This window comes from Orcinus orca, chromosome 11, assembly GCF_937001465.1.
Source record: "Orcinus orca chromosome 11, mOrcOrc1.1, whole genome shotgun sequence".
NCBI lineage: Eukaryota > Metazoa > Chordata > Mammalia > Artiodactyla > Delphinidae > Orcinus > Orcinus orca.
The window spans coordinates 60,283,655-60,306,026 of record NC_064569.1 but is presented as its reverse complement, the minus strand read 5'-3'; the positions used below and the strand labels follow the sequence as shown (position 1 = coordinate 60,306,026).

General features: G+C 39.1%; 1 protein-coding gene across 13 annotated transcripts in view; it reads left to right on the top strand.

The window, feature by feature from the left end:
- The first annotated feature begins 6,417 nt into the window (after positions 1-6,417).
- Positions 6,418-22,372, top strand: part of KCNC2 (potassium voltage-gated channel subfamily C member 2) — a 198,864-nt gene continuing 182,909 nt past the window's right edge. For 8 of the 13 annotated variants that reach the window (XR_004478145.2, XM_033409557.2, XM_004281908.3 and 5 more), the window contains exons 1-2: positions 7,129-7,405; positions 8,565-9,267. Coding sequence is in view for 12 of the 13 variants with exons in the window: in XM_033409557.2 (XP_033265448.1) it covers positions 8,584-9,267 (684 nt within the window). In the remaining variant the exon portion in view is untranslated. Of the gene's footprint in view, positions 6,630-6,726; positions 6,825-6,899; positions 7,006-7,128; positions 7,406-7,662; positions 8,072-8,257; positions 8,384-8,564; positions 9,268-22,372 lie in introns of those variants that run through there. The other 5 variants (XM_033409553.2, XM_049694985.1, XM_049694986.1 and 2 more) reach the window with 5 other exon arrangements.

Genomic DNA, 22,372 nt, shown 5'->3' with positions numbered 1-22,372 from the left:
CACTATGCTTGCTTGCTTTCTTTTGTTTTTTTTTTGTTTTTTTGCAGTACGCGGGCCTCTCACTGTTGTGGCCTCTCCCATTGCGGAGCACAGGCTCCGGACGCGCAGGCTCAGCGGCCATGGTTCACGGGCCCAGCCGCTCCGCGGCATGTGGAATCTTCCCGGACCGGGGCACGAACCCGTGTCCCCTGCATCGGCAGGCGGACTCTCAAACACTGCGCCACCCGGGAAGCCCCCACAACTATGCTTTCTAAGTTGGTTCTACTGCCTAATACTTTTTTTTTTTTTGGTCATTGCCTAAAAGGGGACAAAATAATTGAAATGACTACTAGTAAAAGTAGAAAGTATTGCCTTTAGGGTTAGGGAGGAGTATGTATTGTGAGTATTCTCTTGGTTTAATATTTCATTAATAAATGTGTCACCCATCACAGTAATGAAATGAAATCAACTAAAGATGCTCTTAAATCTATTTAACTAAATGTCCAAATTTAATTATGGCAATAAAAAAAGATTCAGGACATTCAGAGAATACTGGACTTTTAAAGATTATATATCATACTACGGAGTTAAAATTGATGCGTGTTTTTCTTTTTTTTTCTTGATAGAAATTTGAAACGTGTTTTATATCTCTTGGAAACAATTAACTGTGTGTTTCAGTATGGGGCATAACATTTTCTCTGAGAGGTTATTTTGTCATGCTAATTCATATGGAGTTTTAAACTATTTTTCACCTCTGTTCCCAAAATTGCATGATATTCTATGCTATCCCATAGTTCCATTTCTTTAAAAAAAAATAAAAATAAATTGAAAAGCAGGTTTCCATGCTCTGGTTAAAGAAGAATTTCAATAATATTTGTCTCTGTCTGGTTCCTTTTTAGAACTGCTCCTTTGCCCTGATATTATTTTTACTTCACTCAATTCTGTTTGAAACCTGAATATGGTAGCTTTTCAGAAGCCTGTTTTCCTACCTGTCTAGTTCTATTTCTAAATAATGAAGCTAAAATGGTGTGCTTATATTTGCTTTAGTCTTATTGCAAGTCTCTTTCAGCTTTCCTCATTCTTTGAGCTCATACTTTTATTTCCTGGGGAAACCCACCAGATTATTTCCGACCTTTTGCAAAACAATATTTGTGACTCATCGTTTCCATTCTTCTCCTCTTGTATTAAATAAATCCAAACAAAGTCCTTCTTAAAAATCTGGTTTACTTCCCTACTTTGATTTCTGCTTTTTTTTCGTATGCTGTTTATTAAACAGAAGGAAGAGATACAGCTCTGAGATACTGTGATAATGGGTTTTCAATTCACTATACAATTGGTATACTTCAAATATGGTATTTATTTTTTGTTATGTCTATTTTCTTCTATTTCCTATTCAAATCATGGTTCTACATATATTCAAATCACGGCTCTACTATTTATTCTCTGACTAGGACACAAGCATTGAGATTAAATGCCTGTGTGTTTGAAAGTTACCATCTGTGTCTTATTAGTCATGTGACACTGGGCAAGTTATTTTAAAATTACGGAATCTCAGTCTCCGTATCAGTAAAATGCTGGTAAAATCATAGGTTGAGGATCAAATGAGTTACATCTAAAGCTCTTGGCCTTTTATTTTGCTCTTAAGTACTTAAAATTGTTTTGACTACTGCAGTTGCTAACAATTCTCTTTCCTTAATCACTCTGACAATCCCTGGCCTAATGTGAAGAAAATAAGTGTTTCAACACTTGCTTCTTAGACTTACTGTAATACTAATAAAATAATACATATATATGTCTATAGTTTGTCCTTAATAAATGTTAGTTCCCTTCCTGCTCCAGTCCTCTCTAATATATTCTGCAGATGCAATGTTCAGCTAATTTCTTGTTACATATTTATAAACATTCACTTCCATACAGCTTCCTATGGACATTTCATAAAGTGTAGGATGCTTTTTAAAAACACAGATTTCCAACTGCAGAAACTGGTGCAGACCAAACCAACTGAACCAAAATCTCAGGGTGGAGACTTGCATTTTGAAAGGCTTCTTAGGGGAGTCTGATGCACTTTAAAGCATAGAACTCTCCAGCCCGGGGAGAGGGAGAACATATAAAGAGAGGGAAGCTATAAGTGTATACAACGTAGTAAAGTAAGTCATACAGATATGAAATAATTAGCAGGAGAAGGCAGGAAAGTACTAAAAATACAGATTATAAAATTTTAATGAAATATCTTATCTAGTATCCATGACCTATTGAGGAACAAGGACAATAGGAAGTAAAGTGCACTTTATTGGTATCTGCCAATAATTTAACCCTCAGCAGTAAAATAGTTGGTTACTCTAGGAGAAACTACTGCAAATTGACACATTTGTAAGTTAAAATGACATCAAGTAGTGCAGCGTGAATAACGGGCTGTTCCATTTACCAAAGCTTACCTACCTATCTATCTATCTATCTATCTATCTATCTATCATCATCTATTTAAATGAATGGTTGGCGCAGAGGACTATGACCCAGAATTTTTCATAACAAGAGGCTATTTTCAACTCTTGCTTTTAATGGTCATCAGTCAACATGATCCAATATTAGTGGGAAATTTTTCTCATCCTTTCTAAATGCCTTTTCTTAGCACTCTTGCACATTAATTTTATAAGCATACAGTAAGCTCAAATTGGCTAAATGTCTATGTTGTTATGCTGAGTATTTATGCAGAGCCTCTGACTCTTGATAACCAATGCAAATATGTATTTCTTACAAATTAAACGACCAAGTTGTAAAACTAGTAATCCATGAATTCTTTGTATTTAGGTCTATCTTATCATAATTGTCACAAGTAACTATGTTGGATAGTAAAAAAAAAAAGTGTATTGCATAAACTAGGTCATTAAAAGATGGTTAATACATATATTTTTAAATTAAAATAATTTGATAAGAATACAGACATATTGCAAGGATTCTAGAGTTTTGGTTTCATTACATCGTTATGGACCATTCAGTATTTGAGCTAGTTTTGACCTCTCAGCAAGGCAGTGTGCTATAACAGATAAGAGTTAGGATTGCCATCAGAAAATACGGGTTATGGTCCTGCTTCTGCCAATTAGTAACTATGTGATTTTGGGGTGAGACTTCGTCCTCATTTGACAGTGAAAGTTACTATTCATAGATGCTTAAAATATGCCAGAAACTTTTTAAGTGTTTTATTGGCCTTATGCCATTTAATTCCCATAGTAACTATAGTGTCATCTTCCTCATTCTATAGAAGAGAAAACTGAGGCTCAAGGAGATGGGTAATTTTCTCTAGGTCAGACATCTAGCGAGTGACACTCAGAAGGTAAACTCCATTTTATCTGTCTCCAAGGCCTGTGGAATCAACCACCGTAAAATATTACCTCTCAAAAAGTTATAGTTTAAGAAAATGTATATCATATATTGTTAGTTTTTTTAGAATTCACAATACATGATATAAATGTTAGTTATTGTTAAGAGGTCAGGTAAGTAGGCTCGTTTTTTACTTTTCAGATGAAGGGACCTTAGAGGATGAATCAGCTTGTATAACAAACCATTCCAAAACTTAATAGTCTCTACATAGTCTTTTCTTTAGTTCTTGATTCTGTGGGTCAGTGCATCTGGGCTTGGTTCAGCTGGACAGCTCTTCTGGACACATGTATAAGGGCAAGGCAGTTCTACTTCTGGAGATTAGCTGGGTATCCTCCAGGGGCAGAGATGAGACGTTTTAGCTGTTGGTGCAGGGTGCTTTATATCTTTTAGGGGTTTATTTCTTTTAAATCCTTATTGTATTATGTCCTCTTACTTGTTTTCTAGTACTATTTTTCTTTGTACCAAAGAGGTGTGTGTGTGTGTGTGTGTGTGTGTGTGTGTGTGGCCGGGTGTGTGTGTGATGGTATATATGTCTCTCATCATCAAGCAGGCCAGCTAAGGCTTGTTCTTGTAGCACTAGGGTAGGGTTCCAAGAAAGAGAGAGAGCAGAAGCACACAAGACCTTCTGAAGCCAAGGCTTTGAACTGGTACAAAAATCACTTGCACTTTTTCTATTGGCCAAAGCAAGTTACAAAGCCTGTATAGATTCAAGGGCTGGAGAAACAGACTTAATGGGAGCAGATGCAAAAATCACATTACAAAGGGGCATACCTAAAGGAGGGGATGGGAACTTCTGGCCATCTTAAAAATTTACGGCAGAGAAATTTTGCTTATGAATATGTTGCTTTCTGAAGGTGAATAATATTTAAATAATCATTATACTGGACTTTAAAAGAGTTAATTTGTTAAAGTGTTAACATTTGACAAGTATGTCATTCTGACAGTCACAATGTGGCTTTATGAGATCAATCCACATTTCCGGTGGTGATGTAGCACAGTTCCTGTAGCCTTCTGTGATGCTGACTCAAGGATATAAAGGAAGCAGTATTTCAATTGCTTCTCTGCAAGAGGTAATGTCCATACATCTTTTAAATCCTTGCTCTACACAGACCAACAAAGGAAACCACAACTGTTTTTTCCTTCTCAGTTTTCCATTGCCATCTTTCAAAGGTTTGCTTCCCCACTGTCCCACACACTTTTATGTGTGTTTTACAGCAGGATCAATGGAGTTAGTTAGCTGGAGGGGTTTTCTGTTCTCTCCTGTCTTATATAATGAAGCCTGGGTATTTGTCTTAGGATCTTCCCCTCTTATAATGACCAGGAAAAAAAAAAATGCGAGACTGTTATTTCATTCACTGTTTCATTTATCAATTCTCCATTGATAAGGACATCTCATCCTTTTACCTTCCCACATTCTTATTTTCAAATTTATCCAAAATCTTCTCTAATTTCACATCTATTTCTTTATGAATCACAAGAAAATTCTGAATTCTTCTAAAAGATGATCCTTTTGCCATTGTGATTATTTCCAGAGAGCTTATATAACCTCAGACTCAACTTGATTCGTTAGATCTTTGTTTTCTCCTTTCCCCCCATGAGTCCTTTGCATTATTTTTCACTTTTCTTTTGGTTTCTATATGGAGCCTTTCTAATACAAACTTAACATTATCAAGCTAAAAGCTTTCATTACTGATTCCTGCCATCTGTAGGAGTTATCTTTCTGGAAGTCTTGTAATTTAGTGTAAATACTTCCTCCATTTAAATTAACAGGGGTAATTTATGTAAAGCATTTTGCACATAGTAAGCTCTCACTAAATGCTATCTATAATTATAAATGCTGCTGCTACTACACTTACTATTACTAATTTATTTTAAAGCAAACCATATGCCTTTTTCTCCCTATTGAATTTACATTAAGCTATATAAGGAACTATCTAGACAATATGAGAATGCATGTTAGAATCTGAACATAATTTTTCTTTGTAAATTTTCTGGCAATGGAATTTACTATCACTGCTACTTTTAGAAATGCCTCAGTGACTGTGCAAAACTAGAATCATTCCCTCAGTATTTAAGCTTTACATTTTTTTTGTTAGTAAAATTTATATTTTCACAAGGCTAGGTAGGTTATTATTACACATTTACTGTCATATTGTTAGTAAATTTCTTATAAATGTATACTTACCATATTTTCTTGCATTAGTTTCCTAGACATTAGTGGTCTTCCAAAGACTTTGTAGTTTGTTTAGTTATTTACTGTCATAACAGGTAGTTTTCTTTAGTGAATTGTTTATATTTAATTGCCTGCCTTGCAGCCCTGTATATTGCTAAAACTTTTTCATTAGTAACTCACAACTCTTGCTCTTTCCATAATGTCAATATCAGTATCTGTTTTTCAAAGAGACTTCCTCCTACATAAAACCTGGTGTTTTACCTACTCCATGGACTTCAAGTTCAAGCCTATCAATCTATCTCCATGGACTATGGTCTCTCTCTTCCTTCCTTCCTTTCTTTTCTTTCTAGAAATACACACACAGACACAGAAACACATAATCCATTGGTGGTAAGGTCTGATATGGGCTGCTCTGTGTCTCAGCCTTCCCCTCAAACCTCCCCCCAAAAAGAGACGTGGGAGTCCTAACCTCCAGTACCTCAGAATGCCATCTTATTTGGAGATAAGGTCTTTACAGAGGTGTCAAGTTAAAATGAAATTATTAAGGTGGCACCTAATCCTATACGACTAGTGTTCGTATATAAAGGAGAAATTTGTTCACAGAGACAGGCATGCATAAAGGAAAAATGATGTAAAGAGACACAGAGAGAAGACAGCCATCTATAAGCCAAGGAGAAAGGCCTTGAAGAGGTCCATTTCTCACAACCCTCAGAAGGAACCAACCCTGACAACACCTTAATCTGGAACTTCTAGCTTCCAGAACTGTGAGATAATAAATTTCTGCTGTTTAAACAATCCAGTTTGTGGTGCTTTTTATGACAGCCCTAGCAAACTAATACAAGGTGCAACAAAAATTTGAGAAAGGGAGAGATTGGCTAAAGAGATCATTGCTTCGTTACTTGGATATCTGTAGCTTGTCTTTTTAGCTTCTGATAAACCTGAATTTTTACTTGCTAGAGCATTATGTTCCTGGAATAAACTTTTAAAACTTGTTTTGTTTTATATAACCATGATGTGGTGACTGGAGACCTACATTTCACTGAAAAGAACAAGCCAGAGCCATGGATAAGACGCGAGAAACCGGACACACTTGTCACCTGTAAGTAGAGCTCTCTCCCTTCAGCTGCCATTAAGAAAAAAAAAATGCACTTTGTCTTAGATTTTCTCTCTCACTTGTTGGGAGGGGTGCGGCAGCAGGAAGAGAAAGGGTGTAGACAGTGGGTGTAAATAAGGCAGACAGACGCTCCAGAGAGGGTGGGAATACAGCTTCACTGAAGAAAAATAGAGGAACCTGGTTGGTACAACAGAGCTTCCCCAGGTCCACCCACCACCCACCGTTCCCCGAGCTCTGGGCTTTGGCGGCGGGGGCTGAAGGCGAGCGGCGGGGAAGGGACAGCTCCAGCAGCGGCTGCTTAGCGGGGAGAAGCGAGACCTGCAGGTCCAAGTCGGAGCCGGGTGGTCTCACCTTCGAGTGGGTGAGCTCTCCGGACCTCGGGTCAGCTCCGCGGCAGCCAAGGCCGGCTGCTCTGCCGGCTCCCGGCTGGGTCGCGGAGCGTCGGCTGGACCCGCCCCGAGCTCCATGGTCCGCCCGGCCCCGCGCGATGGTGACTCTGGGCGCCGAGGTTGGCGCGGAGCGAGCCCACAGCAGCTCGCACAATGAGGGCGGGTGGCGCGGCGCGCGGCCGGCGGGGTCTGTCTCCGCGAGCCCAGCGCCACGGGAAGCGGCCCAGCCACCTGAACCCGAAAAACGCCAACAAGTAGTTTCTCGTTGGAGAAGGGCGGCTCGGCTGGGTGTCGGGACTCCGTCCGGCTGCCCGGAACACCTCGTCCACTCGGACACCATAGCAGAACCACTTTTCTCTCGGTCTCGTTAAGGTACCTAGAGGCGGGAGGGCAAGGGGCTGATTTGCCGGGAAGGGCGTGCTGACCCTGCAAGGCAGGCATCCCCCCTCCGTTCCGCAGTAGGATTGGAGAGGTGAAGCCCAGGGGAGAGGTGGCTGGGAGATCGGAAACGGGGACACTGTCAGCCAGGACTCCCATCTCGGGGATGCAGGGGGTGTGCCTCCAGCAGCTTTTCCCCGGGCCTCGCTCCTCCTAGAAAGCACCCCTCCGCCCGCAAGACGTTTGCATTTCTTGGGAAAGGGGGATGGGGTGGGATGCACTGATCACTTCTGCTCCCCAAAATGGATCCTAGTCAGTCGTTTCCTTTCCCAAGTAATAATAATTTCAACAATAGCAGTAATGTGAAAAGGAGATTGGATCAGGAAATTTGGGAGAGGTCTCCCTGGTGAAAGGCACCAGCAGGGACGTTTTTTTTTGCTCTGACTTCCGCGTTCAGTCTATTTGCCTGGCCCGGGAAGGGGAGTAGAGGTCGCGCAAGGGGCACTCCCCGCGAGCCGGCAACAGCGGTCTGTCCAGAGTTCACCGAGAGTACGCGTTTAGTGGGGGCTCGCCGCCCAGTCTGGGGGTCTCTCACTCAACACTGCCAAGTTGCCTGGGCAGAGAGAACTCCCTGCCTAAGGGAACAGCCTCCCGGAGAGGGTAGGAGGGAGAGGGTCTCGGAATATGAGGGAGGAAAGGGACGGGGCACTGGGAGAGGACGGGGGTGGGGAGAGGGGGAGGGGAGGACTTAGGAGGGAAAGATAAGGGGTTTGAGGAGAGAGAGAGAGGGGGAGAGTTAGGGGCTGGGAACAGGTGAGACTTGAGAGAGGACAGAGGGCAGAGAGGGTGAAGGGTGAAAAGATGAAGGAGACAGAGCAGAGGGAGAAAGGTGTGAGGCGGGTAAAAGGTGTCAAGGAAGGTCAAGGAAGATTCGGACTGCTATCTCCTCAGTTCTCTAGAAACCTGGGAAAGGTATGATGCTTGAGGCGGGGACAGGGCTGGGCGCCAAACTCATCCTGGGAGAGCCCTTTGCCCCTCGCCTTTCTGTCAACCCTGCATCTTGGGACTCTCGGGCTGGGAGTGGGGGTGGGAGTCACAGCGCGGCTCCGCCGGCCGAGATCTTTAACTTGGTGCTGTGTTCGCCTCCCCCCAGTCATGTCTAAGGCACAGAGATGGGCAAGATCGAGAACAACGAGAGGGTGATCCTCAATGTCGGGGGCACCCGGCACGAAACCTACCGCAGCACCCTCAAGACCCTGCCCGGGACGCGCCTGGCCCTTCTCGCCGCCTCCGAGCCCCAGGGCGACTGCCTGAAGGCGGCGGGCGACAAGCTGCAGCCGTCGCCCCCTACGCTCTCGCCGCCGCCGCGACCGCCCCCGCTGTCCCCCGGGCCGGGCGGCTGCTTCGAGGGCGGCGCGGGCAACTGCAGCGTCCGCGGCGGCGGCGGCGACTACCCCCGGGGCAGCCGCGAGTTCTTCTTCGACCGGCACCCGGGCGTCTTCGCCTATGTGCTCAACTACTACCGCACCGGCAAGCTGCACTGCCCCGCCGACGTGTGCGGGCCGCTGTTCGAGGAGGAGCTGGCCTTCTGGGGCATCGACGAGACCGACGTGGAGCCCTGCTGCTGGATGACTTACCGGCAACACCGCGACGCCGAAGAGGCGCTCGACATCTTCGAGACCCCCGACCTCATCGGCGGCGACCCTGGCGACGACGAGGACCTGAAGGCCAAGAGGCTTGGCATCGAGGACGCCGCGGGCCTGGGGGGCCCCGACGGCAAGTCCGGCCGCTGGAGGAGGCTGCAGCCCCGCATGTGGGCCCTCTTTGAGGACCCCTACTCGTCCAGAGCCGCCAGGGTAAGGCCAGAGTCGCCCCCTTCCCTGCTGCGCCAACTTCTCCCAACTCCTTCCGCAACTTCCTGTTCTTTATCGCCGAGGCCTCTGGGATGGGGGCAGGGGGAGAAGAGAACAGGGTTCCCTAACCAGGAGACGAGGGGCCCCTCCCGTGCAGGGTAAACTCAGGGACTCTGGCCCCGATCCTCCCTGCTCCCTACCCCCCGCCCCCCAGCATCCCCCTCCTCTCCTCCTCAACTGCAACTGAGATTTACTTCAGCAGATGGGACCGAAAGGGCAAATGTCGGCTACTCTGGGCGAGTCTGTCCGGACCCTTGTTCCGAAACCGCTATCACACTTTCTGTTGAGTTTCTTTTTCTAACTCTTGTTCCAACGTTTTCTTTAGCTCGGATGGCCCTTCAGGCCTTCTGGTCATCACTATTGGACCTTTACAGTGAGACCTGACACTGCTGCGCACCTGACTCCCCCAGAGCAGTGGCTCCAATTAGGGATCTAATCTGAGGACAGTAGAGGAGAAATGGAATATATGTCTGTGGTTGGGCCGGGAGAGGGTGTGCCAGGAGGTTCATTTTGTGAAAATCTCCCGAATGTTGTTTGCGCCTGTGTCCTTCCAAGAGAGAGCAGTGCTGGGTTTACTTGTCCCCGTGAGTTGACGGGATAGCCCACCTGCACAGTGAATTTTGGAGTCTGATGCCTTTCCCCTTGTGCTGTATCTGTGTTTTCTACAGGTTGAACGCCAATTGGTCACTTTGGTGATCCTGGTTTAGTGGGAGTCTCTAAATTAAAGACTGGGTAATTTAGATTGTAGGCAACTTTATTATACTCTATAGATTGTGATCCCATCTTCAATTTTTCTTTTCAGTCTTTAGCTTGAGTGACAGTTTAAATTTAGTCCTTGATACCCACGATTAATTCTTCAAAATCCCAATGAAGAGATTATAAAAGTAACTAATAATGGTTTCTCTAGTTTTAAAGGAAAGAAAAGAAATATAAACAACCCAAAATTATACAGCATGTGAATGGTTTTTAATTATATGTGAGAACAGAGTACTGTATTTAGTTAAATCTTTGTAACTGCATGTGTCTGGTTTGCTTCTGACACCCAGAAAAGATTCCCCTTGGGCAGAAGGGGAATTCTCCCAGCTTAACTTTGGTTATATCCTCATTATTGTGTTCCCCTGAATGTCAGAAGTCTCTGCATCTGAGATGTTGTGCAGCTGATAACATGTCAGAAGATGTGCTTCTGATACCACTTTAGTAGAAGTCTGAGGATGTGTTTTGTTTTCAATTTGAAATAGAATATCAAAGAGACAATTTAAAGCATTGCTACTTTATGGGATCTGGTATTTAAATGCATATATAAATTCTAGTATGCCCATGTTCTCATATTTGAATGTAGAATTACTAACTTCAACTCTGAAATCTTCCTTCTAAGACCATTCTATAAATTCAGCAAGAGCTGGCATTCAGGGAAAAAAAAGTGCATATTATTTATTTAAGTTAAATCATAGACTCATGACCCTTACCTCTGTTGTTTTGGATTTCAGCCGAGTGCTACAGTGCTCTTTCCACTTGGCAGCTAAAAAGATAATCTGCATTTGTTTTCAGACTCATCCTATAATTTTCTTATTTTATGTGGTACAAAAAAAGACAGGAAGTTTTATTATCTTTCCTCATAATAATAGAATACATTTTATTGTAGACCAGGTTGCACAGCAAAAACTTTAAGATGTTCAGTTTTTATTATTGCTATGGTAATTGATTCTATTGATTATTGGTCAATGGCTAGACTATTGAACTGAAAATAGTTTTTTAAAAATCTTACTAAGATTTCATTGTAGTAATATTAAGGATTTGACCTGCATCCCTTTTAGGTGAGGAAAAGAACACAGATAGATTAGAGATTAATACAAGGTCAAAGAGCCATTAGAAGCAGAATCAGCTCAGAATCATAGACCTGGAAAATTTCTTTGAGATCACCTCGTGAGGACCCTGTATTTTGTAGATGAGGAAAATGAAGACTGCAGATACTAAGTGAGGGCCAAGGTCATACAGCGAGTTATTAGCAGAGCCAAAATTATGCTGGAGGTCTCATGACATCCCCCCCAGGCCCTTTCCACCACAACCACTGATTATAACTGACTGTCTGGCTTGTGAAATCTCTGCATATAGTGTTGCTCTTGAGATTTAATGCAGCATAGGACAGTCACTAGAATTCTAACTTCGAAAGGTCATCTATGACATATGTGTATATATATATATATATTTTTCCAGGTCTTTGGCTGTACCACCCAACATTAGAGTGCAAATATGGGATTCCAGTTTTCTTAAAATGAACCCTGTTTTAACTTTCCATTTTTATTGACCAGTTGATATGTAATGTTTTCCTTTTTGTTCAGATTGGCTAACATTTGTGGGACTTGTCTTCAAGAAAATCCCTTTTCAAATTATTAGGGGTTGCCTGAAGAATACTCAGAAGTCACCATTCTATTTAAATGTGATTTAATATTTTTATATGGACACTTTTAGTTCAGATGATTGACAGACAATGTTATCTGACTAATTTGATAAATAGAATTACATTGGGAGGTCACTGGATGAAATTATATTTTGCATGGACATGATTCTAGGAGACATAAAATCAATTATCAAGTGGTTTGTTTTAGCTGTGGTCTTACTGTCACAAGTCTCATTCTTAATAGAAGTATTTAACTTTTATAAGCCCTCTTACTTTTCATTTTACATTAGTTCATCTTTTATTGATATACTTGAGATGAACAATTTTAACTGTCCAAATTCTATTTTCAATTTGTTACACCTGTTTCAACATTGTCCTTATCCTTTCCCAACATTGAGGAGATTGGCTCAATTTTATAATAGACATGTTTAATTTCTAACTTTTATGATCTAAAGTGGCAGACTGAAACAAGAGTGATAGGAACTGGATAATTAATTGAATTCTACAACATTGTATTTTTGCCTTTTGTTTTGGTTGGCATTTCCCCCTCCTCTATTACTTTTAATTTATGATGTAAATACATATTTGAGAGGTCTAAATTGTTCAGGTTAACTTGGTAAATAAGTTTATACTTTTCATTTATGAATTGTATCCTTAAGAATAGTATTCCAAAATAGAAATTTATAAAAATTTAAATATAAGTTGTCATGGAAACCTGTTGTTCAGAAAATGAGATCAGGAAAGAAAAGGTGAGATTATTCCGTTGATGCCATTGAGTGATATTTACAAATAGTAAAAAACAAGGAGGCATAGATGTTTTGTAAAAATGTTCTGCATTGTATATTTCCAATTTAATGTCTAAGTTTTAGAAGGAGATGAAGCTTGTATGCGCTTTCCTATGAAGGCATATAATAGTAAGTGAACAGGCACCAGGCAGAAATTCTTTAATAGAACTTCTAGATTTTTTAGAAGTTTGAAAGATAATATAAGCGCAAAATTTCCCAATATTACAGAGCTAAGAGTGGTTATATTAGATCTCCCTCTTCTTTTCACTTATTTTTTGGGGGAAGGAGGGAAAGTGATTGAATTAGATTCTGGTCTAGAGTGTGGCCCTTCCTTGGCAGCATGTGTATCTTTGATTACCTGATAGACCTTTTTTTTTTTACTCTCAAAGAGAATTTTAGAAAAGAAAAACAAAACAAAACAAAAAAACTGCCACAGAACCATATTTAAGATGTTGGCTTTTTGGTGTGGGTCTGGATCACTTCGTATATGTTCTCCAGACCTTTATCTATATACCACTATATACAGATAATCCTGACTATACTTGGATTATGATAGTGAATCCATCATTTTTATAATCTTGAAAATATACTTTATTAGTATTTTAAATTGTTTATTTCCACAGCATTACTAAAATATACTCCTTAAAACTATTAAAATTTAAACTTAAATATCTAGAATTGGATTCAGAATTGCAAATATGTAATTTACTTTTTATGGGCCATTTTTTCCTTTACCTCAAAGCACAAAACAAAACAGGAAAGAAATTATCTAAGTAGCTATTTGCTAGCTTTAAGTGTAACGTTTAATTTAAAAAAATTATAATAAGGCAAAGACAATTTGAGTCATATACTAAGATTAAAGAAAGAAAGTGTATTAATTCTTGTTTTGTGAGCCTTGCTCCAGTTAAAATAATTAATGGTCAAATATAGCTTGTTTATAAAATATTGCTCTTAATTATTAAAATTTTAGAATGTTTATTTAGTCAGTGAATACTGATTATGCAGTCACTGTACCAGAAACTATGTAAGCTACTGGGAATGCATGAGAAGATATAGTGCTTTGCCCTCAATAAGCTCGCCACTCTATTTATAATAAGATATCTCCTAAAACATTATCTATTCAATTAAAAATGCAACAAAATAACAACAAACAAAATTCCAGAAATATTATAGATGTTTTCCTCAAAAAAAAAAATCTCACATAGAAATATTGCCTAGATGTGCAGGAAAATATTCCATCTAGAAATGATGGTCTCAGAAATTCCCTGGCGGTCCACTGGTTAAGACGCCCGTGCTTTCACTGCAGAGGGCCCAGGGTTCAATCCCTGGTTGGGGAACTAACATCCCACAAGCTGCAGGGGGTGACCAAAAAAAAAAAAAAAAGAAATGATGGTCTTAAGGTATTGCCAGTCTTTATTTTATTATGTGAAAATGTTAGGCTTTTTCAATCTTGATTTTTCTGTTTTTCAAAGTGATTTATACACTCTCTTTCTGCAGCATTATTGAAGAATATGTTAAACGATGTACATATACCAAACAACTGAATTATTTGCAGTGTGGTCGAGTGTCTTCATCCCTTGCATTTTAATTACAAGTTATGACCAACCATATGACAATGCAAATCCAAACTTCAGGCCCCTAAAAAGAGTTTGGTGTAATAGTCTGGTGTGTTTGCATTTGCTGTATAAGCATCTAAGTGTCCTTTGACCTTTTCCAGGCCACTAATTGTATAGTTCACAAATTAATTTTATTCTTATATTCTGAGCATTGGATAAGATCAGAGAGTGCCTCATTCAACATATAATTTAAAAAAAACAGGTAACTCTAATAGAATTGTATTTTCAGTAGTGTATTTTATCACAAACTAGGTGATCTGATCCATTGCTGGGGCATTAGGCATGCCAAAGGTGAACAGCTGGACAGATTAGGTATGACTTTTTTCTGTTATATTTTCCCAAGAGTTCATCTGTAGAACTGAGTTGACAATACTAAATGAGAGTCAAGGAAATTTTTCTTCTCTGTCAAGAAGCTTATTTTCAAAGCAACTGAAAACAAGGAAATGTGTAGGTTTATAAAGAAATGCAGGTCAACCTTTCCCATTAGAAATATGTATCATTACTATTTATTTTTACTACTGCAAATAAAGTAAATGCAGTTTTTAGATCTCATATATTTTTCAAATTCTGAGTCATTTATCCTTTTTATTATGGCAACCTTTAAAGTATATCTGAATGAAATAGTAAAGGACACTAAAGGACTGATAACATATAAAAACAGATCTCCATAAGGAAATATAGAGTGGCAACATAATCTAAACAATAACCATCAATATATGATATAAACTTAATTCAATTCTTTTTGAAGTATGAAGGGCTTTTCTTTTGGAAGAGCAGTCAAGATTTTTTTTTTTTATGACAGGATAGCATTGCTTTTTTGCTTTTCTCATAGGTTGAAGGGTGGTGATTAATTTTAATACTCTGTAGTCAATATTTTCTCAGAAAGTGACTAAAATGTGGGTGTTGGGAGGAGAAGAGACTAGAAGTAGAGAGTATATGGAAACAGCATTGGGAAAATGCCTGAGTTGGAATCCATGAGACCTAGGCACTAACCTTGATTTCACAACTAGCTGTGTGACCTTAAAGAATTTACTTTATCTTCTTGAGTCTTGATATCCTTCAGCCTTATTCTGAAAGAAAAAAATGGGGATGACACACTGGACTAGATAAGTATCCAAACTTCCTTCCAGCTCTAAGATTTTGAGGTTTGGAGGAAAAATAAGGATAGTGATTGCTAAAAATCCCTTGGGTGGGGGGAACAGTATGTCTGCACTGGTTTTGATTGTACTCTAGGGACCATCACCCTAATAGGGTAAACTAGCATGGATTTCTTTTGTTTTTTGCATTTTAACTTTCTGCCCTTCTCTTTCCCTACAGCTGTTGGGTAACTGCTGCTCTGGTTACCATAGAAACATGTTAGCTCCTAGCTTCTTGTTTCCATTGAAAACAGCTTTCTCTCAACCACATATTGATCTCAGGAAATCATTTTGCTGTGGCTCTGTCATGAAACCCATAAAGATGATCGGCTCTGTCATTTCCTAAGTCTAAGATTCAGTGCAGGTGTATACCCATCCACCCACAAGGATAACTGATTAGATAATCTCAGTTTTATTTCCATTTGAATAGAGCCTTGTCAAAGACACCAGCGTTTTCCCCTTCCCGTATCTTATACAGAAGGGAAAGTCTTACTCACTTGAGGATTTACAGGTATGCCTAACATATTGAAGTGTTTACAAAATAGTGTCAAATTATTTAGTCCTAATCTCTTTCACAACTCATTCTATCAGAGTAAGCATAGAGAATGGTATGCTGTCTAGCACACTTCATAAGCTTGTATTTTAATGTACTCATTAATGAAGACTATTTCAAGAGAAATATATGTAGGTATTATATAGGGCACCATATTTCTCTTTTGGGAAAAAATAGTTTTTCTATTTCAGTATATACATATTTACATAAAAACATATATTCACTGTCATACTGTAGATACACACTCAGGGTTTGTATATGTTTATAAAATTTTTATATGGATAAATGAAGGAAGAGACTCATGGGAGTATTGCTTAAAGTTTTGATTGAGAATATTAATTTGTATGTGTGCATGTGTATATTTATATATATAATATATACTCTTTGAATGAGATTGGTATATAAAACAGACTTCTAGTGTGCATGAGACTTAGAATTGGAAGGAAACTGGTGATCACCTGACACAGTTACCTCAACTCACAGAAAAAGCAGCTGGCTTGTTCATAGCCTTGGCTAGTTAGTGACAGTAGCAGGGCTAGAATTTAGATCTTCTGACCCCTGGCGCTCTTCGCATTCAATCTTGATTGCTTAGTCTGGGTTGGGTTTAACGTTAGGTGCACAGATTTTAGCTTCTGGGAAGCAGTAAGTATGTTAGTTGGGGTAGGGTCTGTCCTCTTCCATGTCCTATTGTCACTGTTTTAGATATTCCTTCTATTTCCAGATCCCCTCCAGATGAATCCTTCCATTGCTGCCTTCTCTACCAGTTCTATATCTTACTGTTCTACTACCTTTAAAGCCTCAAAACTAACCTGCCTGTGCACTTACCTCCTGTTTTTTCCCTTTATCCTTGTGTGTGTGTGTCTTTTGTAATATGTTTTTCTACTTTTATTGGACTTATTGCCTTTGGAATTTTTAAATGCAGCCCTAGTTCAACCTATTGGTGATGGTTAATGTGTTTTATAGAACATTCTTTTCTCACATGTAATTAACCAGATCATGGTTGGCTTTACACAGGAATAACTGGTAAATCAGAGTGAAAGATACTTGGAGTGGTTTTTAAGATCTGAAAATGAGATTATATATTGTTTGAGGTCAGAAAACACAGGACAGAAAAACTTTTCCTTCAACCTTCTTTTAGTAGACAGTTATCCAAAGGTGGTGTTTCCTTCCTTGTGGTGGGATGTAAAGCAGCATTATAATTTTTGGAATGTTTGAAAGAATGCATTTTATAGGAATCAAAACAGAAGAAGTTTCTGGTAATATTGGGAAAAAAGTACTCCATAATTGCTATGGTTAGTTGACTGACCTTTTCTTCTGAAAGCTCATAATGATAGAGACATCTTTGTAATCTGACATTTCCTCAGTGTTCATGTATTAAGAAAATCCTATGCAGACACCTCAGTGTCATCTTCATTTTCTGTTTGAATACTCTGGTGGGTTTGCTGTCAGATCTTGGAGCTTTGCCATTCTTTATGTATCTGACAACGTTGCTGATATCTTTAAAAACTGGAGCAAAGGTCAAGATAGCCCTTCTTGGCAAGTGACATGTGATTTAGTCTCAGCAATGGAAGGTGTTCTCCTTTGAGTTGTCTCCATGGAGAAAGTCCAAGTGACGAAAATATGCCACCTTTTGACCACAGACATTCTCTTATTTTACACCAATACTTTGTCCAGAATTTGAAAGTTATTCACTAAATGATAAAATGCAAATTTTTTTTTATAAAATAAAGTGATCCTAGATAATATTGTCATGATATCCAAATAATATTGTTAATTCTAAATTTAAGACATGTTTATGAATTATGTTTAAGCAAAAACAATTTGGATGAATATAAAATTATTCATTGAGTAGTTTGTCAGATTGGGCTTAATGAAAGGGACAGATTATTCAGAATTTCTGTAAATTTTGTATCTGTGTTTGTAAATTATACAACAGAAATTCAGGTATAGGGTTGCTTATATTTCTGTTTATTGATTAAGGATAAAATGCCATTTGCTAAAAGTGAATATTGTGTAATAACTGTATTGGAAACAATGGCAAAGTAATCATAGCAAGAGGAAGCTTCCTTACTATTGGGCTGGCCAAAAAGTTCATTCGGATTTTTCAGTAAGATGTTATGGAAAAACCCGAATGAATTTTTTGGCCAACCCAATATATTAATTTGGATAAAATTGTTATTTAGGAAAACAGAACAATGCATCATTATAGTTTGATTTACTGTTTAAATTGTCCTGCTTCTCTCTTGGGGTGAACAGCAAGAGGGCAATTATGAAAATTATTAAAATACTCTTAATGAAACCCATCTTTCATATAAATTGAGTAGGAAATGGACAGAACAGAGATTTAGCTGGCCCTTTTTTTGTGCAAATGGAATCTAAAGTAGCAAGTAGCCTTTTTTTTTTTTTAGCTGGAACTTTATTATCAGGCCTGAGTGACCTATGAGGGTCATATAAAATGATTAGTGGGTGCATCAAGTTGAACAACCATCATATTTGTATCATGATGGAGAAACATTTGTGAGCTTATGCTTAATTCCTAGGTTCAAAATGGTGTTGACTGTGCTTTGATATTTGGAGTACAATGCTAGAGATATAAAATTCATGCAAATTAATGAAATCAAATATATTTTAATGTACTAATAGGCTGCAATGACATTCAAAATGGATTAGTCTTAATTCAGAAACAGGATTCTTTAGTTGTTTCACCTTCTCCTGAGAGTCCAGTGCTCAGTTTTTACTTGTAACATGTGCATACTATCAGTTCTTTAGTTTTTTTTAAATTTAGTGATTGTTTTCAATACTTATTCATTTTTCTATTTATGTATTAATCATGGATTTAATTCATCTTAAATTTCTCTATATAGGTGATTTCTTGGTATTTACTTTTGAGTACTTGACTTTGTGCTTCACTGCTAGGTTTCTTTGTCAACAACATTTTGTGTTTCCTCTACCTTGGCTTGCATCACTTGGTTGATGAAGTAGTGTGCCGTCACCAGGTATTAGTACATTTTTCTCAGCTAAACAAACTGGAAGCATCAAAGATGAAAGTTTTCAAATGCCTTTGAATCTCTCTGCTGCAGTTATTGAGCTTCAACTATTGGCCAAAACTAGGTTAGTACTGAGAATGCAACGGTTAAAATTTAGCATTTACCTTCAAGATGCTTGTATTCTATTGGAAAAGAACAACTGTATGTCCATAGCTACAATATAATGCATTAACACTATAATAGAGATATTGGTATAGTGTGGACACACAGATTTGGGAAGGACCCAGTCTCCTATACAGAGGAGATGAGATTTTAGTTAATGCGCAAGAGATAAAGTTTTTCCCAGCAATCAAGGATTAGGTTAACAGAGTAGTGTGCAAACATGGAAGTTTGACAGAGAATACCATGCCATGTTATATGGGGTAATAAAAGGATCAGAAGGCAGGAAAACAGGCTTCAGAGGAAGAGAGGGCTTCTGGGCTTATTAATGAGATTTTCTAATGAGATGGATATTCAGTCCAGGGCAGGAATAAACACTGTTATCTCAGTTTATTCCAAAATAGTGGTTCTGAAACTTAGATAGGAATAATTTAAGATGATGACTAAAATTTTTACTTCCCAGGTCTCACTGCAGTAGGATTTGGATAGGATTCAGATAAGATGAACATCTTTGGGGTTGTAGTTGGCTACTGACCCAGTACATGACAGTACTGTGATGTGACTGCTGCCAAAGCAAATACAATTTAACAGTGAATTAAGATAATAATCATGCTTGGACCAGTATCAAAGTGTGTTTTCTAGATCTGCAGCTCTTCAGGGTGTTAACAGATGTTGCCCCTCAAAAGAGTTCCATGGACAGATGAACTCAGAGACTAGTTTAAAACAAAGTTAACTAGGTTTTTATTTTTTAATTTTATTATTATTATTAATATCATTTTTACTACAGCTCTTTTTCAGGCCAAAGAGTTGAAGGACTAGCTGACAGTTGGTTTTGAGATGGGAGTGAATTAATGCGAAGTGAAGTGGTGTGAATTAAAACTCAGTTGCCTGAGTTCGAATTCTGACTGTACCACTTGCTTGCTGTATAACTTTCACAAAGTTGCTTCTTTAAGCCTCCCTCTTTTCATCTGGACTGGGGAGATAATAATTTTATCTGACTCAAGGAATCGTTAGAAGGGTGGATTGAGCATAGTCATGTTCAGAAGCCAGCATAGTGCCTGGTTCTCTAAATTTTAGCTGTAATATTATTATCATCATCGTCATCATCATCACTGTTCTTTACGACAAGCATTGCTTATTTTGGGAGATAGCGTGGTTACAATAGCCCACCTTAAGGGAACTTTCTAGCATTTAGAATGTTCATAAAAAAATAAGTTGTCTGTTCCTGAGATTTTTCGTATGGGTCTTGGATTACTGTCCAGAAAATTGTAGGAGTAATTCTATCCCTAATGAATAAAGGGTGATTAATTAGAACAATATCTAATGTGTATGTATTATATACCAGGCATTTTACGAGTGGCAAGGTAAAGGCATATTTCCTGCCTTTAAGGAGTTGTGGTGTCCTGGAGGAGAACAGAAGGGAAATGATAGTGCAATGTCAGGAGAGCTCCAGTAGAAGTTAACGTAGTCTTGCCAAGGTGGGAAAAAGACTTCCTGGAGGAAATATGCCTCTGTTGGTACCAGAAGATGAAGAGGAGGAAATCGCCAGACTTTTTAGAGAGAAGAGCTGAAACAAAGTCCTAAAAGGGAAAGAAGGCAAGGCCTGTGCAAGATACTGTAAATAATTCAGGACAGCTACAGCGTTGCGTGAGGGATGCGGAGATAGGGCAGGAGACAGAAGCTGAGGTTGGATCCAGAGGCTTGGTAAGCTCTGTTGAGAAGGTCTGGTCTTCCTCTGGTGGTAGTGGGGAGCTTTTGAAGGATTTTAAGCAGAGCAATGGCAGGCATGTTTGTAAATGGGAATATTATTCTGAAACCTTTATACTTGAAGAGGGGATTGGGCTGGGGAAAATGAGTACAAGTTTCTCAGAAGAGCTGCAGTTTAGCATGTTATTGCAGTAATCCAGGTCAGAGATACCCGTGATCTTAATTAAAACAGTGGCCAGAGGGATGAAGTAAAATGAACATAATTAAAGTGGAATTGTCTATTAATTACATGCAGTGAATGAGGCAGAGAGAGACATCAAGAATGTCTCCCTAGTTTCTGTTTGCACAATGGAACAAGACAAACTTTATGACTTTTTTCTAATTCAAGAATCAGTGGTTATATGATTTGAGAAATCAACAGTTATTCTTTCATGGGATTTAACACTATTTTATATATATATATATATATATATATATATATATATATATTTTTTTTTTTTTTTTTTTCCCCTGGTACGCGGGCCTCTCACTGTTGTGGCCTCTCCCGTTGCGGAGCACAGGCTCCGGACGCGCAGGCTCAGCGGCCATGGCCCACGGGCCCAGCCGCTCCGCGGCATGTGGGATCCTCCAGGACCGGGGCACAAACCCGTGTCCCCTGCATCAGCAAGCGGACTCTCAACCACTGCGCCACCAGGGAAGCCCTATAATATTTTGTATTATGTTTTGTGGTTAATCTTTTATACTTCAGTACCAATTACTCGATTATTAATAGCTATTTCATAGATTTTATGGTTGTGAAATTAGATGCAGAGTATGCCCCTTAAATTTTTTGGTTGCAGTAATTCACCACCATAAAAAGGTGGTGAGGAGTAAGAAGTCCTCTGTACAATAAATGTCAGCTTTTTTGGTTTAAAGCCCAAGAAAATAATATTAATTTTTGCATAATTTCTATGAAATGGAACTGACTAGTTCAATATAGTAGCTCATGTAGACTCCAAAGCTAGAAGCTTAAAGTGAATTGGAGATTTAAAAAAATACCAATAAGATTCTGTGGCCTTAAAATACTCTTTTAAATTGCTTTAAATGAATATTTCCTTTAGATAAAAGTCCAGGAAGGAGCAAAGGTAGTGAGGAAGAAAAGCAGAAATGAAAACAGGCACCAAAGGAGTTAAAATGGGAAAAAGATGGTGTGTTCAGATCCAAGGCAGAGTAATTCCTTCTAAAGCATTAATGTACCATGCTATTTTCTTGCTTACAACCTTGTTATCCCTTTCCTTTGGCTACATATTAAACTATATTTTCCTTAGTCTGGCTCTCCAGAATCTGCCCATCATCCATAAACATAATAATAGCTCTCACAGCTCTACCAGTCAGACTGCATGCTTTGCCATTCCTGAATACGAGGTGCCTTGACACTGTTGCACATTTGTGCACTGTTTTCACAGCCTAGAATACTTTCTCCTCCTCTATGTAACAGGTTGATTCAATCATCTTTCAATAGCCTGTATAATTATCAAGTCTTACCTGACACCTTCTAAACTCTCTCAAAAGCAGTTCATTTCTTCCTCTGAGTTTCTCTATCACTTTGTAGACACAGTATTACAGCATTTAACTGGCTGTATTAGTTTCTCTGAGTTGTAGCAAACTACCACAAACTTGATGTCTTGAAACAACAGAACTTTATTCTCTTATAGTTCTAGAGGCTAG